Below are 16,049 nucleotides of genomic sequence, written 5' to 3'. Positions count from 1 at the left end.
TTTGAAGAGAAACACGAAGAGCTAGAGCAAGAAGAGGCTTTGTTCAACGAGCAAAATGATGAACTTGGAAGCACTCAGAAAGGTGACCATGCTAATCCAATACTGGTTGAAGAAAGCCCACTTGATGTGGATCCAAATGCCCTACATAAACTCGTCTAAGGAGAAAGCTCCAGAGCAGTCAACAAAGGAGATGATGTCATAAGTGTGCCTCCACGACACGATCTTAGTAAGGAGGCCTTCATGCAGTCATGGTTGGATGCAACTTGTCATGTACATACAGTGAGGTTTCCTAATAAGAGTATGCGCAAAGATGTCTTCCACGTTTGCGTGGAAGACAATGTTGTAAATAAATAATATATAAGAATGAAATATATTTGTTTTTTGTTGACGTTCAAGATTTATGACTCGATCGCCTTAGCTATAGGTAAAGGTATGGGCATTGCTAAGTCAACGAAATGTGAATAGGGGCAATAAAATGTGAACAGGGGCATTGATAACTCAACGAAATAGAACATAAAATGCACAGCCCAGCAATAAATTTCCCACCTTGCCACCTTTGATTTTGGTCGGTACCAAAAGCATCTACCAAGTACTCAGCATGGCGATGGCCAATGCCGGGAACTTAGATTCTGATGTTACCGCTCTGCAGTGCCTGCTCGACACCTTCCCCTCTGTGCCGCTTGAATTGATCGCCTCCGCGTTCACTCAAGCCAACGGCGATCCCGATCTCGCTGTAGAAATCATTACCTTCTCCGTGAACGGCATCGCCATTCCTGAGAGCAAGACTTCTTGCAAAAAACCGTTGGGCAAGCTTCCCCAGCGCTCACATGGCAATGTCTCTGCTAGTTCATCCATCCCGGCGCATGGCAACGAGGGTTTTGATGAACCATCAGGTCTACATGGCATCAAGGGCTTTAATGAAGCATCCCGGATACATGACAACAGGGCTTCAAATGAAGCATTCGGGCTACATGAAAACAGGAATTTGAACAAAGCATCAAGTGTACATGCCGGCAGGGCTGTGGATGGAGCATCACATGCACATGGTAATGAAGCATTACGCATACATGGCTGTGAAGCATCATCTGTACCTGGCACGAGGATTTTGGATGTAACATCTCATGTACATGGCAACGGAGTGTCATATGTATATGGCCACGAAGCTTCACATGTATATGGCAATGAAGCATCATCTGTACCTGGCCACAAGGGGTTTAATGCAATATCCTATGGCTGCTTGCTACCTCGCCCCAGAGGACCTTGCCCTCCCACGCTTGAAGAGTATTTTCCACCTCCTCCTGAAAAGAAGGCTTGGCTAGAGCCTCTAGCAGAACACTTGCAAAAGAATGTTTCTATACAAAACCAGCGAAACACCTCTTGTTGGAATGAACTTCAGCAGATTGATTCCTCTGATGAGTTCCCATGCCTACAAAAAAGAGAGAGCAATCGCAATTCAGCACAGCTGCAGCCATTGCGATCCAGCTTCCGCAGCTCTAAAAGAATCTCTGCTGCTTCTGGACTTGTTTCCAACGCTCGTAATCGGAACTATGAGGATCCCTCAATTAAAGCTTCACCTGCAGGGGAAGAAGGCGCAGAAAATCATTTCAAGTGGCAGGAAACAACAGGTGAAGAGAAATCTATGTGGCCTACAGAAACTGAAGCATTTCTTCTTTCAATGCTGGGAGACGGATTTGATCTTGGAATTGAAGCTGTGAGGGATGTGTTAGGTATGAACATCACCATTTTTGCTGGTTCAAAAGAGTTGCTTTGTTGTATGCCATTCATAGTTGTCAAAACTTGGTGTTGGCAAGGTCCCAACCCCGCTCTCACGTTTTTGCATGGGAGGAGCCGTTGCCAACCCTGTTGAGCTGTTTGCATCCCAACTTGGCAGCCAACCCTTTTCCACATAACGTTGGAAAATGTTGGTTGTTAAGTTGGGAAAGGCCACATTGTTTAGAATGCCATCATCACATTAAGCTTCACCTTAAAAGAAATGTCCTTTGTGAGAATTGCCTTGCAGCCAAACCATCGCCATTGTGGTCCATCTTCTACCAAATACTCCTTTTACTGCAACCTTGCACATTCATCAAGTCAATCTGTGTGCATGTTAAGCAACTTACTCTATGACATGGCATTGGGATCTGTTTGGTAATCATTTTTTTTCTGTTTTCAAAATGTTTCGAGGGTTGCTGTTTTCATTCCGTCGGGTGGTTTTGACAACTATGATGACATTGCTGTCATCCTCTCTCTGTTTTGTAAGAGTCACTTTGTCAAGAGTATGTTAACATTACTACCCGGTGTTTCAAAAGCATACTTTGTATTGCTCATCTTTTGCTATGCACTTTGTTACACAATTAGGTGAGGAAACAACCATGCTAGTTAGGTGAAGCTGGGCAGGATGGGACAACAAGGCACAAAAGAGCAAATGGAAGTCAAGGAAGCCAGCAGGTAAGAAAGGAGTTGCGAAGGAAGAGGGTGGGGGGGAAGGGACAGAACTGGTGAAGAGGTCCAAGGCAGGCTTTCAAATTTATTGTGATTTGTATTCTTTGATTAAGCAAATCAATAACTTAGAACAAGCCCAGGAAAGACCACAGGCCCTCCATTTCTATTTTGATGTTGTTGGCACATGAGGTCATGGTATCAAATGGTGTTGGCTATTTTGTGTGCATTTTGTTGGATGTGTAATTTCATGCATGCCTTAGTGTTTTGTGTTTTGTGTGCATGCATGTTTTGAAGTTTGAGATCAAATGAGGTTGTGTGTGTGTTTTGGGGAGGGAGGGGGGAGTTGCAACTACCTATTATGTAACTTGTGTTCCTTTGCTTTGTGTCTGCTTCTAGTATCCAATCGATTTCTGCCTTTTGTTTCTCCTCTCTGTACATCTCCTTCTCCATGTGTGAGTGAGTGTGTGTGTGTGTGTGTGTGTGAGAGAGAGAGAGAGAGAGAGAGAGAGAGAGAGAGAGAGAGAGAGAGATGAAATGATATATTAACGTCGTCTTCAGAAGGCCAAAATGACCTATGAGACTAAAAAGGTTACAACAATTGGTGGATCTGATACAATGTCTGTGTAAGAAAAGCTAAAAACAACTAAAACTGAAACAACTATGAGGAAAAGTAAGGTACTAGGATCTCTGCAATCATGGCGGCTGTTTATGAAAGAAAAAGGAATCAAGAAACGAAGAAACGACATTTCGAAGTCACCAGTTTACGGGTGCTCCATAACAATGAAGATACTCAATTCGTTTATGATGTGCTGCATAATGAGTTTGAACATATTCAGAGAACTTGGGATAAGCCTGTACCTACTTTCAAATACAAACTCAAGCTTCCTTGTGTGGTCTCGCCAATCAAAAAATATTTGCAAAATGCAATCATAGTGTTCTTTCCGGGTAGGATGCCCACGTCAAGTGATGTTGCACAATGGCTTCAGTCTTTACTGGGTGACAATTATGTGGAGGGAGTGTATTATGCAAATAAAGGATTTTATGAAGTGCTGCTAACTGAAAATCAATATAAGCTGCAGATGCTGGAAAAATCGCCATTGTACTTTGGAAATCAAATGGTGCATATCTTACCGTGGACGCCCACGAAAGATTATCAAGGACTCATCGAACATAGATGCCTAGTATGGGTGGAAGTAGTCAATTTTTCCAATTACATGCGAGAGGATTTGCTAGGGCTTGCTGCTTCTCTTGGTACAATCGTATGCCCACCTCGTCCTTTGGGTAATAGGAACAGGTTTTGTATACTTTGGGACACGACTCAACCCACACCCTTGTCCATTGCAGTGGAAGTAGAGGAGGTCCATATGGGTGAAGCTTATTATGAGTTGAAATAGGGTGTATTTGCCGGTGCATGTTACACGTGTGGTAAATTTGGTCATATGGCCACTCAATGTCCCACTGTGTTGCATCCTCCACCGCTTGATGCGGTCTCACAATCAACATCAAATGTCAATGTGAAAGTTCAAACACCTCCTGTAGAGCAGGCAAGCAAACGGATAAGGCAAAAAAAATAGCCTCATCTCTAGAAAATGCAAATGTATTGTATTCACAAGTTGTGCAAAAATAAAAGGGAAAAGAAAAATTGGCAAATGATGGCGGGCAAACACCTAATAAACCAGTGGTGCAGCGTAGGCAACTATTGCCAACATGAAACTGGCCCTGGATGCTTCCTTCTCGCACATGGTTGCATCAAATTTGCAAAATAATATTGTGGGCAAGAAGTGGGAACAAATGGTGGAGTTGCATAGAACACAAACTCTTATGGAAGTGCTAATGCAGGCACATGAAGATGAAATGCAAGAAGATATGTTGCACAATGATAATGGGGAACACATGCCAATGGCAGATGCCTGAGCAGGCCGTGTCATCTACTTCCTTGTACATATTTCTCATGGTAGTCCCTCTTAAATGTTTTACGTATAATGTCAATGGTCTCTGTGATGCAAATAAATGGAGGCGTTTTTGGTGCTATGTAAATATGATGAAACCAGATATAATTTGCTTGCAAGAACATAATCAGAATGAGCTCGTAGGGCAAGTAGGTTACTTTGCTGGTTATGGCATCTTTTATGTAGGCTTGGGTGCATATTCAGGAGTTGCCATGTTGGTTAGACATGAGTTACAACCGGTTTTAGCGCATTATGACCCGGATGGTCGTTGGTTGGTGGTTCAATGCCTGATTAATGCTGAGATTATGAGTTTGCAGCTCTTTATGCGCCAACTGCTTCAGCTAAAAGAGAAACGTTATGGGCGGAGATTTGTGATTACCCTTGGCTGCATAATACTTTCTTGTGTGGGGATTTTAACAATGCTCCTCAGTAAGGGGATAACTCATCTGGTCATTCGCATATGTTAGCTTCTGAGAGGTTCTGTTGGAATGCAATGATAAATACTTTACAGGCTGTTGATTTGTGGACTCAAATGTGCCCTAGGGTGTCTGGCTTCACTTTCCACCACGACTTTTTCTCAATATGGAGCCTGCCTAGATAGATGATATTTATTACATGCAGATCAATATGATGATTTTATATGTAAAATTTGGGCGGATCACTCACAAGTGTGGTCTGATCATGTATCATTGTGGATGGGGCTATACTTTGGACTGCAATCGGATGGTCGCCCTTTATACCGCCGTTGTCCGCTTCTCAATAATCGTTACCTCTCGCATGATATTTTCCATAATTTGGTCAAAGAGGTCATTTCTCTGCTAAAATTGCAAATGCTAGAAAGTACAGATGTGGCTTGGTATCGTTTTGTTCAGAGGATCCAACTCATCATTAGAGACTATGGTCACTGGTATATGCATAAAGAAAAACAAAGAGTCCATAATGCCAAAGCAACTTGTCAAGCGTCAAGCTCTGGCAGAGCTTGCTTACCTCAGGAATCTTTCGGTGTCTGTAGAGGATGATTTATACAATGCAAAACATGTTCTTGTTGAAAATGACAGACGTAAGCTAGAAAAATGGCAAGTCAAACAGGCAATGGCCATTTAAAGATAAGGGATGCTCTTCAAAGGATTTCTTCAAGAGCTTACATTGTGAACGTCAAAAGTCACCATTAAACGTGTCAAGACCTCGACGCAAACCTGGACATGTTCTAAACAACAATTGGCTGATGAGTGTGTCCCATTATGCGCATGTCTTTGCTACTACAAATCATGCTAATACGCAAGTTCAGGCAGCAAGGAATCAGTTGCTCTCTCATCTTTCATGCATACTATCCCAGGAAGAGGCAATCTCTATGAAACAATGCTTCATGGAGGAAGAATTGCAAGAGGCAATAAAATAACCGGGCACTTGGAAATCTCCAGGTTGGGATAATATAACTGTGGAATTCTTTTTGTACTTCTGGGATGATCTCAAACATGTGTTGCTTTTCATGATAAATGATGCTTGGTGTACTTGGAAAATGCCCCAATCATGGAAAGAAGGGCTTGTAAAACTTCTCCCAAAAAAAAGCCTGTGTGAGACCTTGGCTGAGTGGCGGCCAATAACTCTAATGCCCGTAATATATAAATTGGTTGCCAAAATGTTGGTCAACAGGCTAAAAGAGGTACTTTATGGAAAGCTTACATGAGGCCCAATATGGTTTTGTCCCGCGTAGACATATAACAGATAACATTGCAAATGCCTACATTGGGGTTGAATATGCAAAATATACAAAACAAGATGTGCTTATTTTGCAAGTGGACATAGAGAAGGTCTTTGACACAGTGCAATGGGATTTTATTGTGGCGACCATGTGCAAAATAGGCTTTGGAATTAAGATGTCCAATCTTGTGCATTAGTTGTATCTATCAAGGCAGTGAGGCATCATGTATTCTTGATGGTGAACTCTCTGACTTGTGGTCTTTGGGCAAGTTTGAGCGTCAAGGATGCCCTTTGAGTGCCTTACTATACGCCATAGCAACTCATCCTCTGCTTCTATATATGGATCATCTTACTGTGCAAGGTGCACTTCGTGGTCTTCAATTGCAAGCTTGCAAGCATTTTGTGGCACAGGCTTATGGAGATGATTCCTTCTTCATGCCACGAGATCTCCGCATTGTGATGGATGCCTTGGATCTATTTGGTACAGCTGCAGATATCTGAATTAATTTTCGAAAATCCAAGCTTATCCCTCTCAAGCCACAAGCTTGGCACGATGTATTGTGGCCAGTGGCTCTTGTTCCCTCCAATCAGCTGGTTAGACAATTGGGTTACCCACTTGCATGGCACACGTCGTTCAAACTCCAGCCTGATTGAGTTTTGCAAAGAATAAATGCCAAATTGCAGCACTGGAAGTTGGCCACATGGCCCTTACATGTTAGACTCCGTATAGTGCAGTCCATTCTGATTGCATATATAGTATATACAGTGGAGTATATGGAAAAATGGTTTGCCACTGAAGACTGTTCCTTTGGAGATGCATTGTGGGACATCTGCCTGTTGGTGTATTTTTGGAATAGAGGCACATTGCTATGGCAAGATGTCATCGTTGCATGCTACGTGATGGGATATTGCCTCGTTTGTTATGGTATTGTGATTTCTCTCGTGCCCTATTGGACAGACTCTCAGGGCTTCTTCGTACCCGATTCTAGGAGCTCATTTTGGGAAGACATTCTGGCTTTTTGGTCGGATTCCACAACGATATACCAACTTTGGGATTGTAACTTGTGTACTAAGCTATAGGTGCCTATGTCAAGCCACCCCACAAAAACTTCAACTTATCTGGCAAATAGTGATATGAACTTCTATCCAGATTGGAAGGCTCCATTTTTGGATCTAGAAATGGCTGGGACTGCTTATTGCGAGAGGGTTTCTCCTTAGTAGGGGGAGGATCTTTGATCTTGAGTTTGGCATGGAAGCAGTTCAGGAGCACCCAACCAAGTTTCAGTTGCAAGAAACCAGATGTTCCTTCTTTGCGAAAAGCACATTGAGGTTTGCTTGATACTTTATTGGCTGAACTAATGATCTATTGACAAATTGATATGCCACAATAGGGAATGGTGGTGAAGAGGATTGTGCAGATATTTACACCAAGGATCTTTTTTTTTTTTTCCCGGGAAAAAGATCCTTTAATTAGTTAAAGAAAAAACAGCCACAAAGGGCTAAGTACAACCACGAAGGAACTCGCCTCATATAAGGGTGGGAAAACAAGTGATCACTAGGGGGGGAGATGCTTCTCCTCCGGTTGGCCGCTCTATGAGGAGAAGGCTAAATCCTACATTTTAGAGCTTTTTTGGTTTACAAAAATTTAAAGTAAAACTGTTATCAACTGTGTAGGTTCTTTATTGATCAAAATACACATGCTGTCGGCAATCGATGCCTTGGATTGATTTGTTGCTATTATGGTTTCTTTAACTTCTCCGAAGGTGTCATCTTGCTACAAGGACCATAAATTGCTTGTCGGTTCCATAAAGAAAAGAATTGACATGCCCTTTGGGGTTTGGAGCATTGCATGCTTGTATGAGTGACTTATGTTGGATTGAAAGGTAACCTTTGAAGCCAATTTCTTTGCAGGTCATTACGAGGGAGATGTGGAAAAGGTATGTGAATGAGCTCAAACAAAGCAAACATTTTATACTGCATTTTGTAGCATTAACAGTCTGTTATTGTTGCAGTCCATGGAGGTCTTACTACAAATGGGCTCATCATCAATAAGCAGTCATTATGCCCTGGAGAGTGTATCAGAGTCCAGAATAGTTGATGCCAAAGACTCAAATCTATCTCAGGTATCATCCCAGCCACAACATCCTCACCCCCACCCCCCCTCCCACGAAGCCCCTCCCCGCCCCTCCCCGCCCCGTCCAACCCTGCTCCTTCCTCCCTCATTTCAGCATTTGAAGCATTCACTTCTCAGCAGCATTTGCAAGCAGTTTCAGTCCCAACAATGCATCTACATTTTATAGATCAAATCGACTTTATATATACAACACACAACACTGTGTATTATGACGTCAACCGCTTTGTCCCCTTTGTTCAGTCCACTGGCAAGCAAAGGTAGGCCATGTGCGAGTCCAAGCATTGGCCAGGATACATGAGGTCTGAAGGCATTGCCAGCAGGTTTATGCTAATTCTCTCTATCCAAAGCAGTCCAGTTGCTCGACCAGCCACAGGGCATGTGTGCCTGTGTGTTCTCCCCAGGGCTGGAGACAAGACAAAAGTGCAAAATAATCCTGCAGCACAAAAGGGAAGGAAAGACACTCCTGACACTCATGAATGCAGTCTGTCAGCCTCTTTCAACCTGGAGGGCAGTAACTATTTATCGAAGGTTCGAGTTCCATGGATGGCTTCTATGCATTGAGCCCTCTAAATTTCTTTTTTTATTAAACTTTCCCCTCCCTGCCCCCTCCTTTCTTCACTTCAAGCCTTCACCTCTCAGCAGCATTTATACAACGTACAACACAGTGTGTATTATGGTGTCAACCGCTTTGGCCCTTTCATTCAGTTCACCGGCAAGCAAAGGAAGGCCATGTGTGAGTCTAAGGATTGGCCAGGATACATGAGGTCTGAAGGCATTTGCAAGCTAGTTCACGCTGATTCTCTCTATCCAAAGCAGTCCTATTGCTCGACCAACTAGGGGAAATGTGTCTGTGTGTTCTCCCCTTAGTGCTGGCCGCCATCATGACGGAGTCTGCCCTTCACGTCCCGAGAACTGATAAAAACTCAGTATGGCGGTTTATCTGTGATATTTGTCTTTATGCATGAACCTGCACCTATTCTTGGGCACTGATGATGTGAGTGGGGATTTCATATTACGTAGTCTATATGGAGTTGATGTTTTGAAACTTTGTGAGTAGGTAGACTCTCATCATGGAGTCAAGATCATACTTTACTGTGAAGTTTGGGAAATAACCTGAACTTTCCATTGGTAATTTTTTTCCTGACTAGCTTTAGGCCCAAGACCCTCCCGTAGTTACCATTTTTCACCACCCGTAGGCGCTTTTTATCCGTCCGTAGGCGGCATCGCTGTCGAGGAAGCACCTTGTGGGGTTTTGAATCGAGGACCTCCTCGTCCTAGGCAAACACCTTTACCACTTGGGCTATCACCTTTTTGGCTTTCCATTGGTATTTATATACATTTTCCTACAAAAAGTGCAATTATATAGAGTAATTATTTGGAAAAGTAGCATGTCACTTGGGCAAGTTGAGCATTATTTTACCAATACAGAAATGGCCATTTATTTGTTCAGCATAAACTTGCAGAAAAGGGATTGAAATGGACATTATGGAAAGTTAGCTTTGTTAGAAAATGTTTTACCAAGTATACGTGTGACTCTTGGATTATTCTATGAGAAGACCATGAAGGTCTCACATGGAGACGAAACAAAAGTGCCAAATAATCCCTGTAGCACAAAATGGGAGGGAGGGCACTCCTGACACTCATGAATGCAGTCTGTCAGCATCTTTCAACCTGGAGAGCAGTAACTATTTATGGAAGGTTTGAGTTCCATCATTGGCTTCTATGCATTGAGCCCTCCAAATTTTCTTTTGCTTAAACTTCAAATAATCTTGCAAAACAGAGTTTAGTTTGAAGCAAGAATGGAAGACCTAAGCCAAAGTTGTGGTATGATTTATACCGCAAGAAAAGACAGAGACCACATTTGGTGGGGGTGACCAGACGATTTGCTTCATACAGAGGATCAGAGATATGCCATCAGATCGACTCTCACATAGAGCTTTTGAGGCATCCAGGCAGCTCGCAGAGAGTGGAGATAGAAGATCATGGTATTCACAGATGATACAGTGGCTCACTCAGCATGGTCTTGACATAGGTCACCTGCCACCTTTCCAGTATGATATACATGCACCACACATCCAGCTTTCTCACAGTGAGAGGAACAGAGTCCTTCGGTAGGATTTATGGCAGCGATACACTCAAGAGACTTGGATTATGCCCAGTCAGCCTCTACCGCCGAAGATGCTATACTACAGAGATCAGTTTATGCGTATCTCAGCGGATGGATTCATACAGAGACCTGGATACATGGATGTGTACATGCCTCACAGTGCCCGAGTGGTGATTGGCCAGCTCAAAGTGTCATCATAGCAGCTTGAGATTGAGGCAGGTAGGGCAGCACGGATCCCTAGAGCAGACTATGGGCTGCCTCCCAAGCCATAGAAAAATGGGAAAAAATAAGGGAAAAATGCGGGGAGTGAGGAAAAATGATAAAACATTTCATAAGGGCGGGCACACCCACAACAAAGGCCCTGGTGTATAAAACTGGACAGGAGATGACTTCTAACAACCCCACTCAGCTCTTGACTGTGAAACCAACCACTGGGAGCTGGGGTGCCGCCTGAGCAAATCCTGAGAGAGCGACTTCGTGAAGAGGTCCACCGTACTGTCCTCCGTCGAACAGAACTCCATCAGCAACGATCTGTTCACGAACAAAGTGCCTCTGGATGACCATGGGTTCCTCCAGTGGAAGCCCAAACCTGCAATGCAACCTCTGCATCCTCACCACCTCACAAGCAGCATCACAAGCAGCCCGGTACTCTGCCTTTGTCTGCGACAAGGCAAAAGATGATTGCCTCTTACTGCTCCGGAAAACTGCTCCTGGGCCTGAAGTAGATCTCCTCGTGTCCGGATCTCCTCCCCAAACCGAGTCACTCCAAGCGTGGAGTCGGACTCCATCCAACAACTCCATCCAACAACCCCCCTCCTGTGTAAAAGAGTCCATGATCCTTCACATGCCGCAGAAACCACAGGAAACACAATCCTGCCTCCCAAAGAGTCATCCGCAACCATGAGCTCAACTGCCTCATCAGGAAGCTCCCGTCCAATCTGGTGTCCATCAACGAGATCAATGAACCATCCTGCTTCTGAGTCAAAGAGGCATCACACTGCTCACAAGGATCAACACCTGTTACGGTGCAAAAACAAGTCCTGGAAACCTCCTGAAGACCACGCAAGGCCTTCTGAAACCTGTCAACCACCCCCTCTGAATCTGGAACCACAAAACCTGGAGAAACCACCTCCTTCTGCAAGTAATCAGCTGCCACTTGCCTGGCTTTCCGAAAGGTCCCCGTGGAAAGAACATCCTCATCTACTGGAGGTTCTTTGTCCCGAACACGATGAGACATCAGAGCATAAGTGACCTGTTCAGTTTCCTCTGACTCTCGAACGCAAGAACCACCAACATCAGTACTGGAAAGTTCTTGCCAACTGCTGCCATCTACTGGTAAGCTATCCACCATCTGGTCCCGGAAATCCTGTACCTGCAGCGTATCCACACTTAAGTGGCCATTACCAGACTGCCACTCATCACAAACCGGAGGACCTAGGAGAGAGTGCTGAAAGCTTGTAAACTCCATTCTCCACTCCACCTTCCCAAACCACTTGGCCTGTTGCTTTGTCCCGGGGAGCAACAAAATGCTCATCAAACTCCACCCGTACGCCAGTCTTGCAAACCTGATGCACTGACAACAGATGAAAACCAAGTGCCGGAACATACAATACCTGGGAGGAATGCTTCCCCCCTCTGCCATCGGGAACTATCTCCATCTTGCCCTCACTGTGAACTGGGATAGTGGACGTATCGCCAGTAAGAATATGACCAGAAAGCCTGCAGAGATCCTGTAAACCGGAATGGGAAGGAGTCATGTGCCTGGAAGCACCACTATCGAGAATCCACTCGCGAGTATCTGTTGCGGAGAGTCCTCCAATCTCCTCCCTGCCTGAAGAAAATGAAACATCGGTGTCCATCACCTCCAGGTGCACAAAAGCCGGAGTCTTCATGATTGCTGCTGAGGAATCGTCACCCTTCTCGGTCTTCCGCTTGGGACACTGCCTCCAATAGTGGCCTTTCTCGCCACAATCATTACAGGTCCTCTCTGCCTTCAGTTTCTCGCGGTCAGCGTCGAACTTCTTCTCAGAAGACTTCTCCGATGAAGCCTTCCCTTTGCCCGAGTTACGGCTTTTCGACCGTTGGCCAGTTAAGGCCTCCGAACCTCCACCCTGAGGAGGGGTCGTGAATCGTTCCTCCTGGTCCAGGACCATGGGCACAAGCTCCTCCCACGTGATGGTGCTGAGCCTGCCACTGGTAATCAAAGACGAGTAAAATGCTGAGTACGAAGAGGGCAAGTGCGACAGCAACGTTATGGCCATGTCCTCTGAGGATATCTCCTTCCCAGCCTGAAGAACTTCCTGCTGAAGAGACTGCAGCTTGTTAATATGCTCCCGCATCGTCGACGACTTTGCAGGGCTCATAACCCGCATCTGTACTTCCAAGGAAATCCTCTTCATGGGCGATACCCTGTTGTAAAGTGAGGCCAAATGCTGCCATATACCTCTGGCCAGCGTCATATGCTTTACATGATTGATTACCTGCGGTGTGCAGTTGAGAAAGATAAACGAACGGACCGTGGCGTTGATGCGATCCCACATTTGTGTCTGAGCCTCCCGGTCCTTTCGGATAGACGGTAACTCCCCTTCCTCTACTTCCGGTCGTGGAATACCAACAACGACGAAATCTGTGAGGTCGTAAGACTCCAGAACAGATTCCATCATAACCTTCCATATGCCGTAGTTGCTCCCGTCCAACTGACGGTCCACCGGGAACGGGGGAGTGTCGGGATCTTCACATGTCTCTCGGCCATCTCTAACAGATCTGCCATTGCGGGGATGTACTCTGAATAGGGTGGGTGGGTGGGAACAAAGAAGAACTAAAACCTGCAAGTGGCTGTCCAGCCAATCAGCCCGCCGTCCTCTTGCTTCTCCTCTTCCCGAACAGTCCAAAACAGTCCACCAATCAGCCACACAACAGTCCCCCTCTTGCTCACACAAATCCCAAGACCTATCTAGAGCCTAGGCTCTGATACCATGTCAGAATACGCAGCGGAGATGATGACCAGATCTGGGAACACTAGAGCAAAACGCATGCAGAAAAAACAGCACAAGAGAGAGAGAGATGTAGGCATGTAACTCTGCTCTATATACACAAGAAGATCTCGGTATGATACACAAGTGGCAAGGGGGCTGGGGGCCTATTTATATGCCCCCACATCAGCAGTCGGCTTGCTGTAGGCAGCCGACTGGCCCTGAGAACTCCACGACCAGCATCACATCCAGTCGGCCAGATCATTAGCAGTCGGCCAGCTCTGGCATGGAGTTGTGGACCAGTTCAGCAGTCGGCCAGCATATGGGCTGCCTCCCAAGCCGCAGAAAAATGGGAAAAAATAAGGGAAAAATGCGGGGAGTGAGGAAAAATGATAAAACACCTCATAAGGGCGGGCACACCCACAACAAAGGCCCTGGTGTATAAAACTGGACAGGAGATGACTTCTAACATCGATTCTTCTTGGAGCCGGTAGAGATGACCATCGTCGCTTCCCTGGTGAGGGCCCTTCCGCTTGAATCCCCAAGTGCCCCCCCCCCCCCCCCCCCCCCAGGGTCTTGGGGTTGCCTGTGGATTATAGTTTCTTCCGATGTCTTCCGGTGTAAGGGACATTTTTGAGGAGACAATAGCTCCCATTTGGATAGTGGTGTGTTTTATCACTCCATATCTTCTACACTAGAGAGTGGCACGATGATCTTCTCTTTTCCTTTGAGTGCAGCCCTGGAGACGGAGTGGGACTCGGATTCGGTGGGCTGCCGCCATTCAGGGGCAGGTAGTTGAGCTTTCACATCATCTTCATGATCTTCGCATCACCGACGTGTTCACCCACCAATAGCCTTTGGCTAGGATGGAGCTTGTAGGCTTAGGCCATGGAGACCAGGACGGGGAGGTGGTGGCCTCCAACCTAGAGGTGCTGCTCTTTGTGTTCCTGCATATCTTAGTCAGTACTCCTCCCCCCTTCTTACAGATACCTCCATTGTGATCGAGTTCTGAGTATGCCTACTTTTGCGCTCGGACAGAGTAGCGACACATGGAAGACAGGATCCTTGCCCACCTGGCGCGCCTTTGCCCCAAGACGGATTGTGATTATTACCCATCTAACCCACGCCCAAGACTCTTTGAGTGGAGGGCAGTTCCGATAGTTCCACCTCCCACAGAGATTGATATGCGGATAGCTCATGGAACATTCAGGGTTTAGGGGGGTCTCAGTGCTTTCAGAGACAAGGCGTCCCCAGAGGAGAGCTTCACAGAGCTACAATTGGGGGACCCATCGACATTTTGTTCCTCCAGGAGCACCACCTTTTCGAGGGGCATACCTGCCGTTGCGGGATGATTTTACTAGGCAGGAGTCACACTTTTTGATCTCCCTCCTTTGGCCCGTTGGGGACGCAGGGAGGAGTTTGTATTTTTGTCACTGAGCAGCTCTTGCCGTAAGTGAGGACAGGCTCAGGTGTCATAGTCTTTGGGCTAACACAGTGGGTTACCATTATGATTGGAGAGGATTGCGTGGGCTTCCTCAATGTTTATGCCCCGAACGCCACAGTAGGTAGAGCCATTCTTTGGAGCACAGACCGTGAAGCTGACTTTTGGTGCATGGGTGGAGACTTTAACATGATTGAGGCAGCAGAGGACAGACTTGGAGGAGGCACATCCACAGTCCCAGGCGCAGAGTATTCTGCAAGGGAGGAGTTGATACTGGCACTCAGGGGACAGGATCCTTGGCATCTTCTTGAGTTTGGGTGTAGCCCTGGGAGCCTGTGTTTCTCATTGTCAGGTAGGAGGTGCATTGGCCCCAACTTCTCTAGACTTGACAGGTTTTATGTGGATGAGTGGGCTTGTGTCTCTCTCTCTCTCTCTCTCTCTCTCTCTCTCTCTCTCTTTTTAAAAAGTGAAACCATTGCTTCGTTGATAAAAGAAATGTACAATCATAGCTGTCCCAGAGCGCGACAGCCAGGACTCGGATCAGAAACAGTGGGAAAGCATCTCAAGCTGCGAAAAAGCAATCTCTCCAAGACCATATACCCACCCACCTACCCACACACACACGCACACAAAATTTGGTTTGTATATTGACGACATCTCACTCTTTGTGAATAGATTTGGGGGTGCAGCCTCGCGACTGGCTCAAGCAGTGGTGGGGTCTGTCCTATATTATGCAGATGACCTTGTTGTGATCTCAGTCTCTCCAAAGAGATTGCAGAGACATTTGGATGCATTGCGAAGGTTTTGTGACGAGAGAGACCTCATGGTCAATTTCGGCAAAACAAAGGTTATGTCTTTAACACATCATAGCAGGTTACATCTAGCCTATCTTTCTCATATAGGGGAGCCTAGGTGGAGATTTTCTCATCTCATGTGTACCTCGGGTTTACTTTTAGAGGCCTGATCTTCTCCATGAGACCAGCTTCTGATGCACGCTTGGCGAGAGGATATGCATTCCTAGCCTGCCTAGAGAGGCACTGTTTCTAGGCCCATTTCCAAGAACCAAGCACCAAATGTTGACTATTTGATACCGTGATGCACCCAGTAGCAATGTTTGGGGCCCCCTTTTGGGGACCGGATCATAGTGAGGCAACTTGAAAGAGCATAGAGAGGCTCATGACATTGCCAGCCATACAATCCCCACGTAGAAGAGTCAAAAGATAGACCATTCATCTTAATTATTCAAGATGACTGGATGCTAGAAACAGCTATACGTTTCTCTCATAACAATTCATGGGCCATA

The 16,049-nt window shown here is 45.8% G+C and overlaps 1 protein-coding gene across 11 annotated transcripts in view; it reads left to right on the top strand.

Annotated features, from left to right (window-relative positions):
• Positions 1-535: 535 nt before the first annotated feature.
• The window catches only part of LOC147629812 (uncharacterized), a 96,272-nt gene continuing 80,758 nt past the window's right edge, over positions 536-16,049 (top strand). For all 11 annotated transcript variants that reach the window (XR_015267751.1, XR_015267752.1, XR_015267755.1 and 8 more), the window contains exons 1-3: positions 536-1,727; positions 8,004-8,029; positions 8,105-8,215. Coding sequence is in view for 6 of the 11 variants with exons in the window: in XM_086811342.1 (XP_086667468.1) it covers positions 599-1,727; positions 8,004-8,029; positions 8,105-8,215 (1,266 nt within the window). In the remaining 5 variants the exon portion in view is untranslated. The remainder of the gene's footprint in view (positions 1,728-8,003; positions 8,030-8,104; positions 8,216-16,049) is intronic.

Source organism: Cibotium barometz, chromosome 17 (assembly GCF_041138505.1).
Source record: "Cibotium barometz isolate CiBa-2024 chromosome 17, ASM4113850v1, whole genome shotgun sequence".
Taxonomy (NCBI): domain Eukaryota; kingdom Viridiplantae; phylum Streptophyta; class Polypodiopsida; order Cyatheales; family Cibotiaceae; genus Cibotium; species Cibotium barometz.
This window is presented reverse-complemented; position numbering and strand designations above follow the sequence as displayed.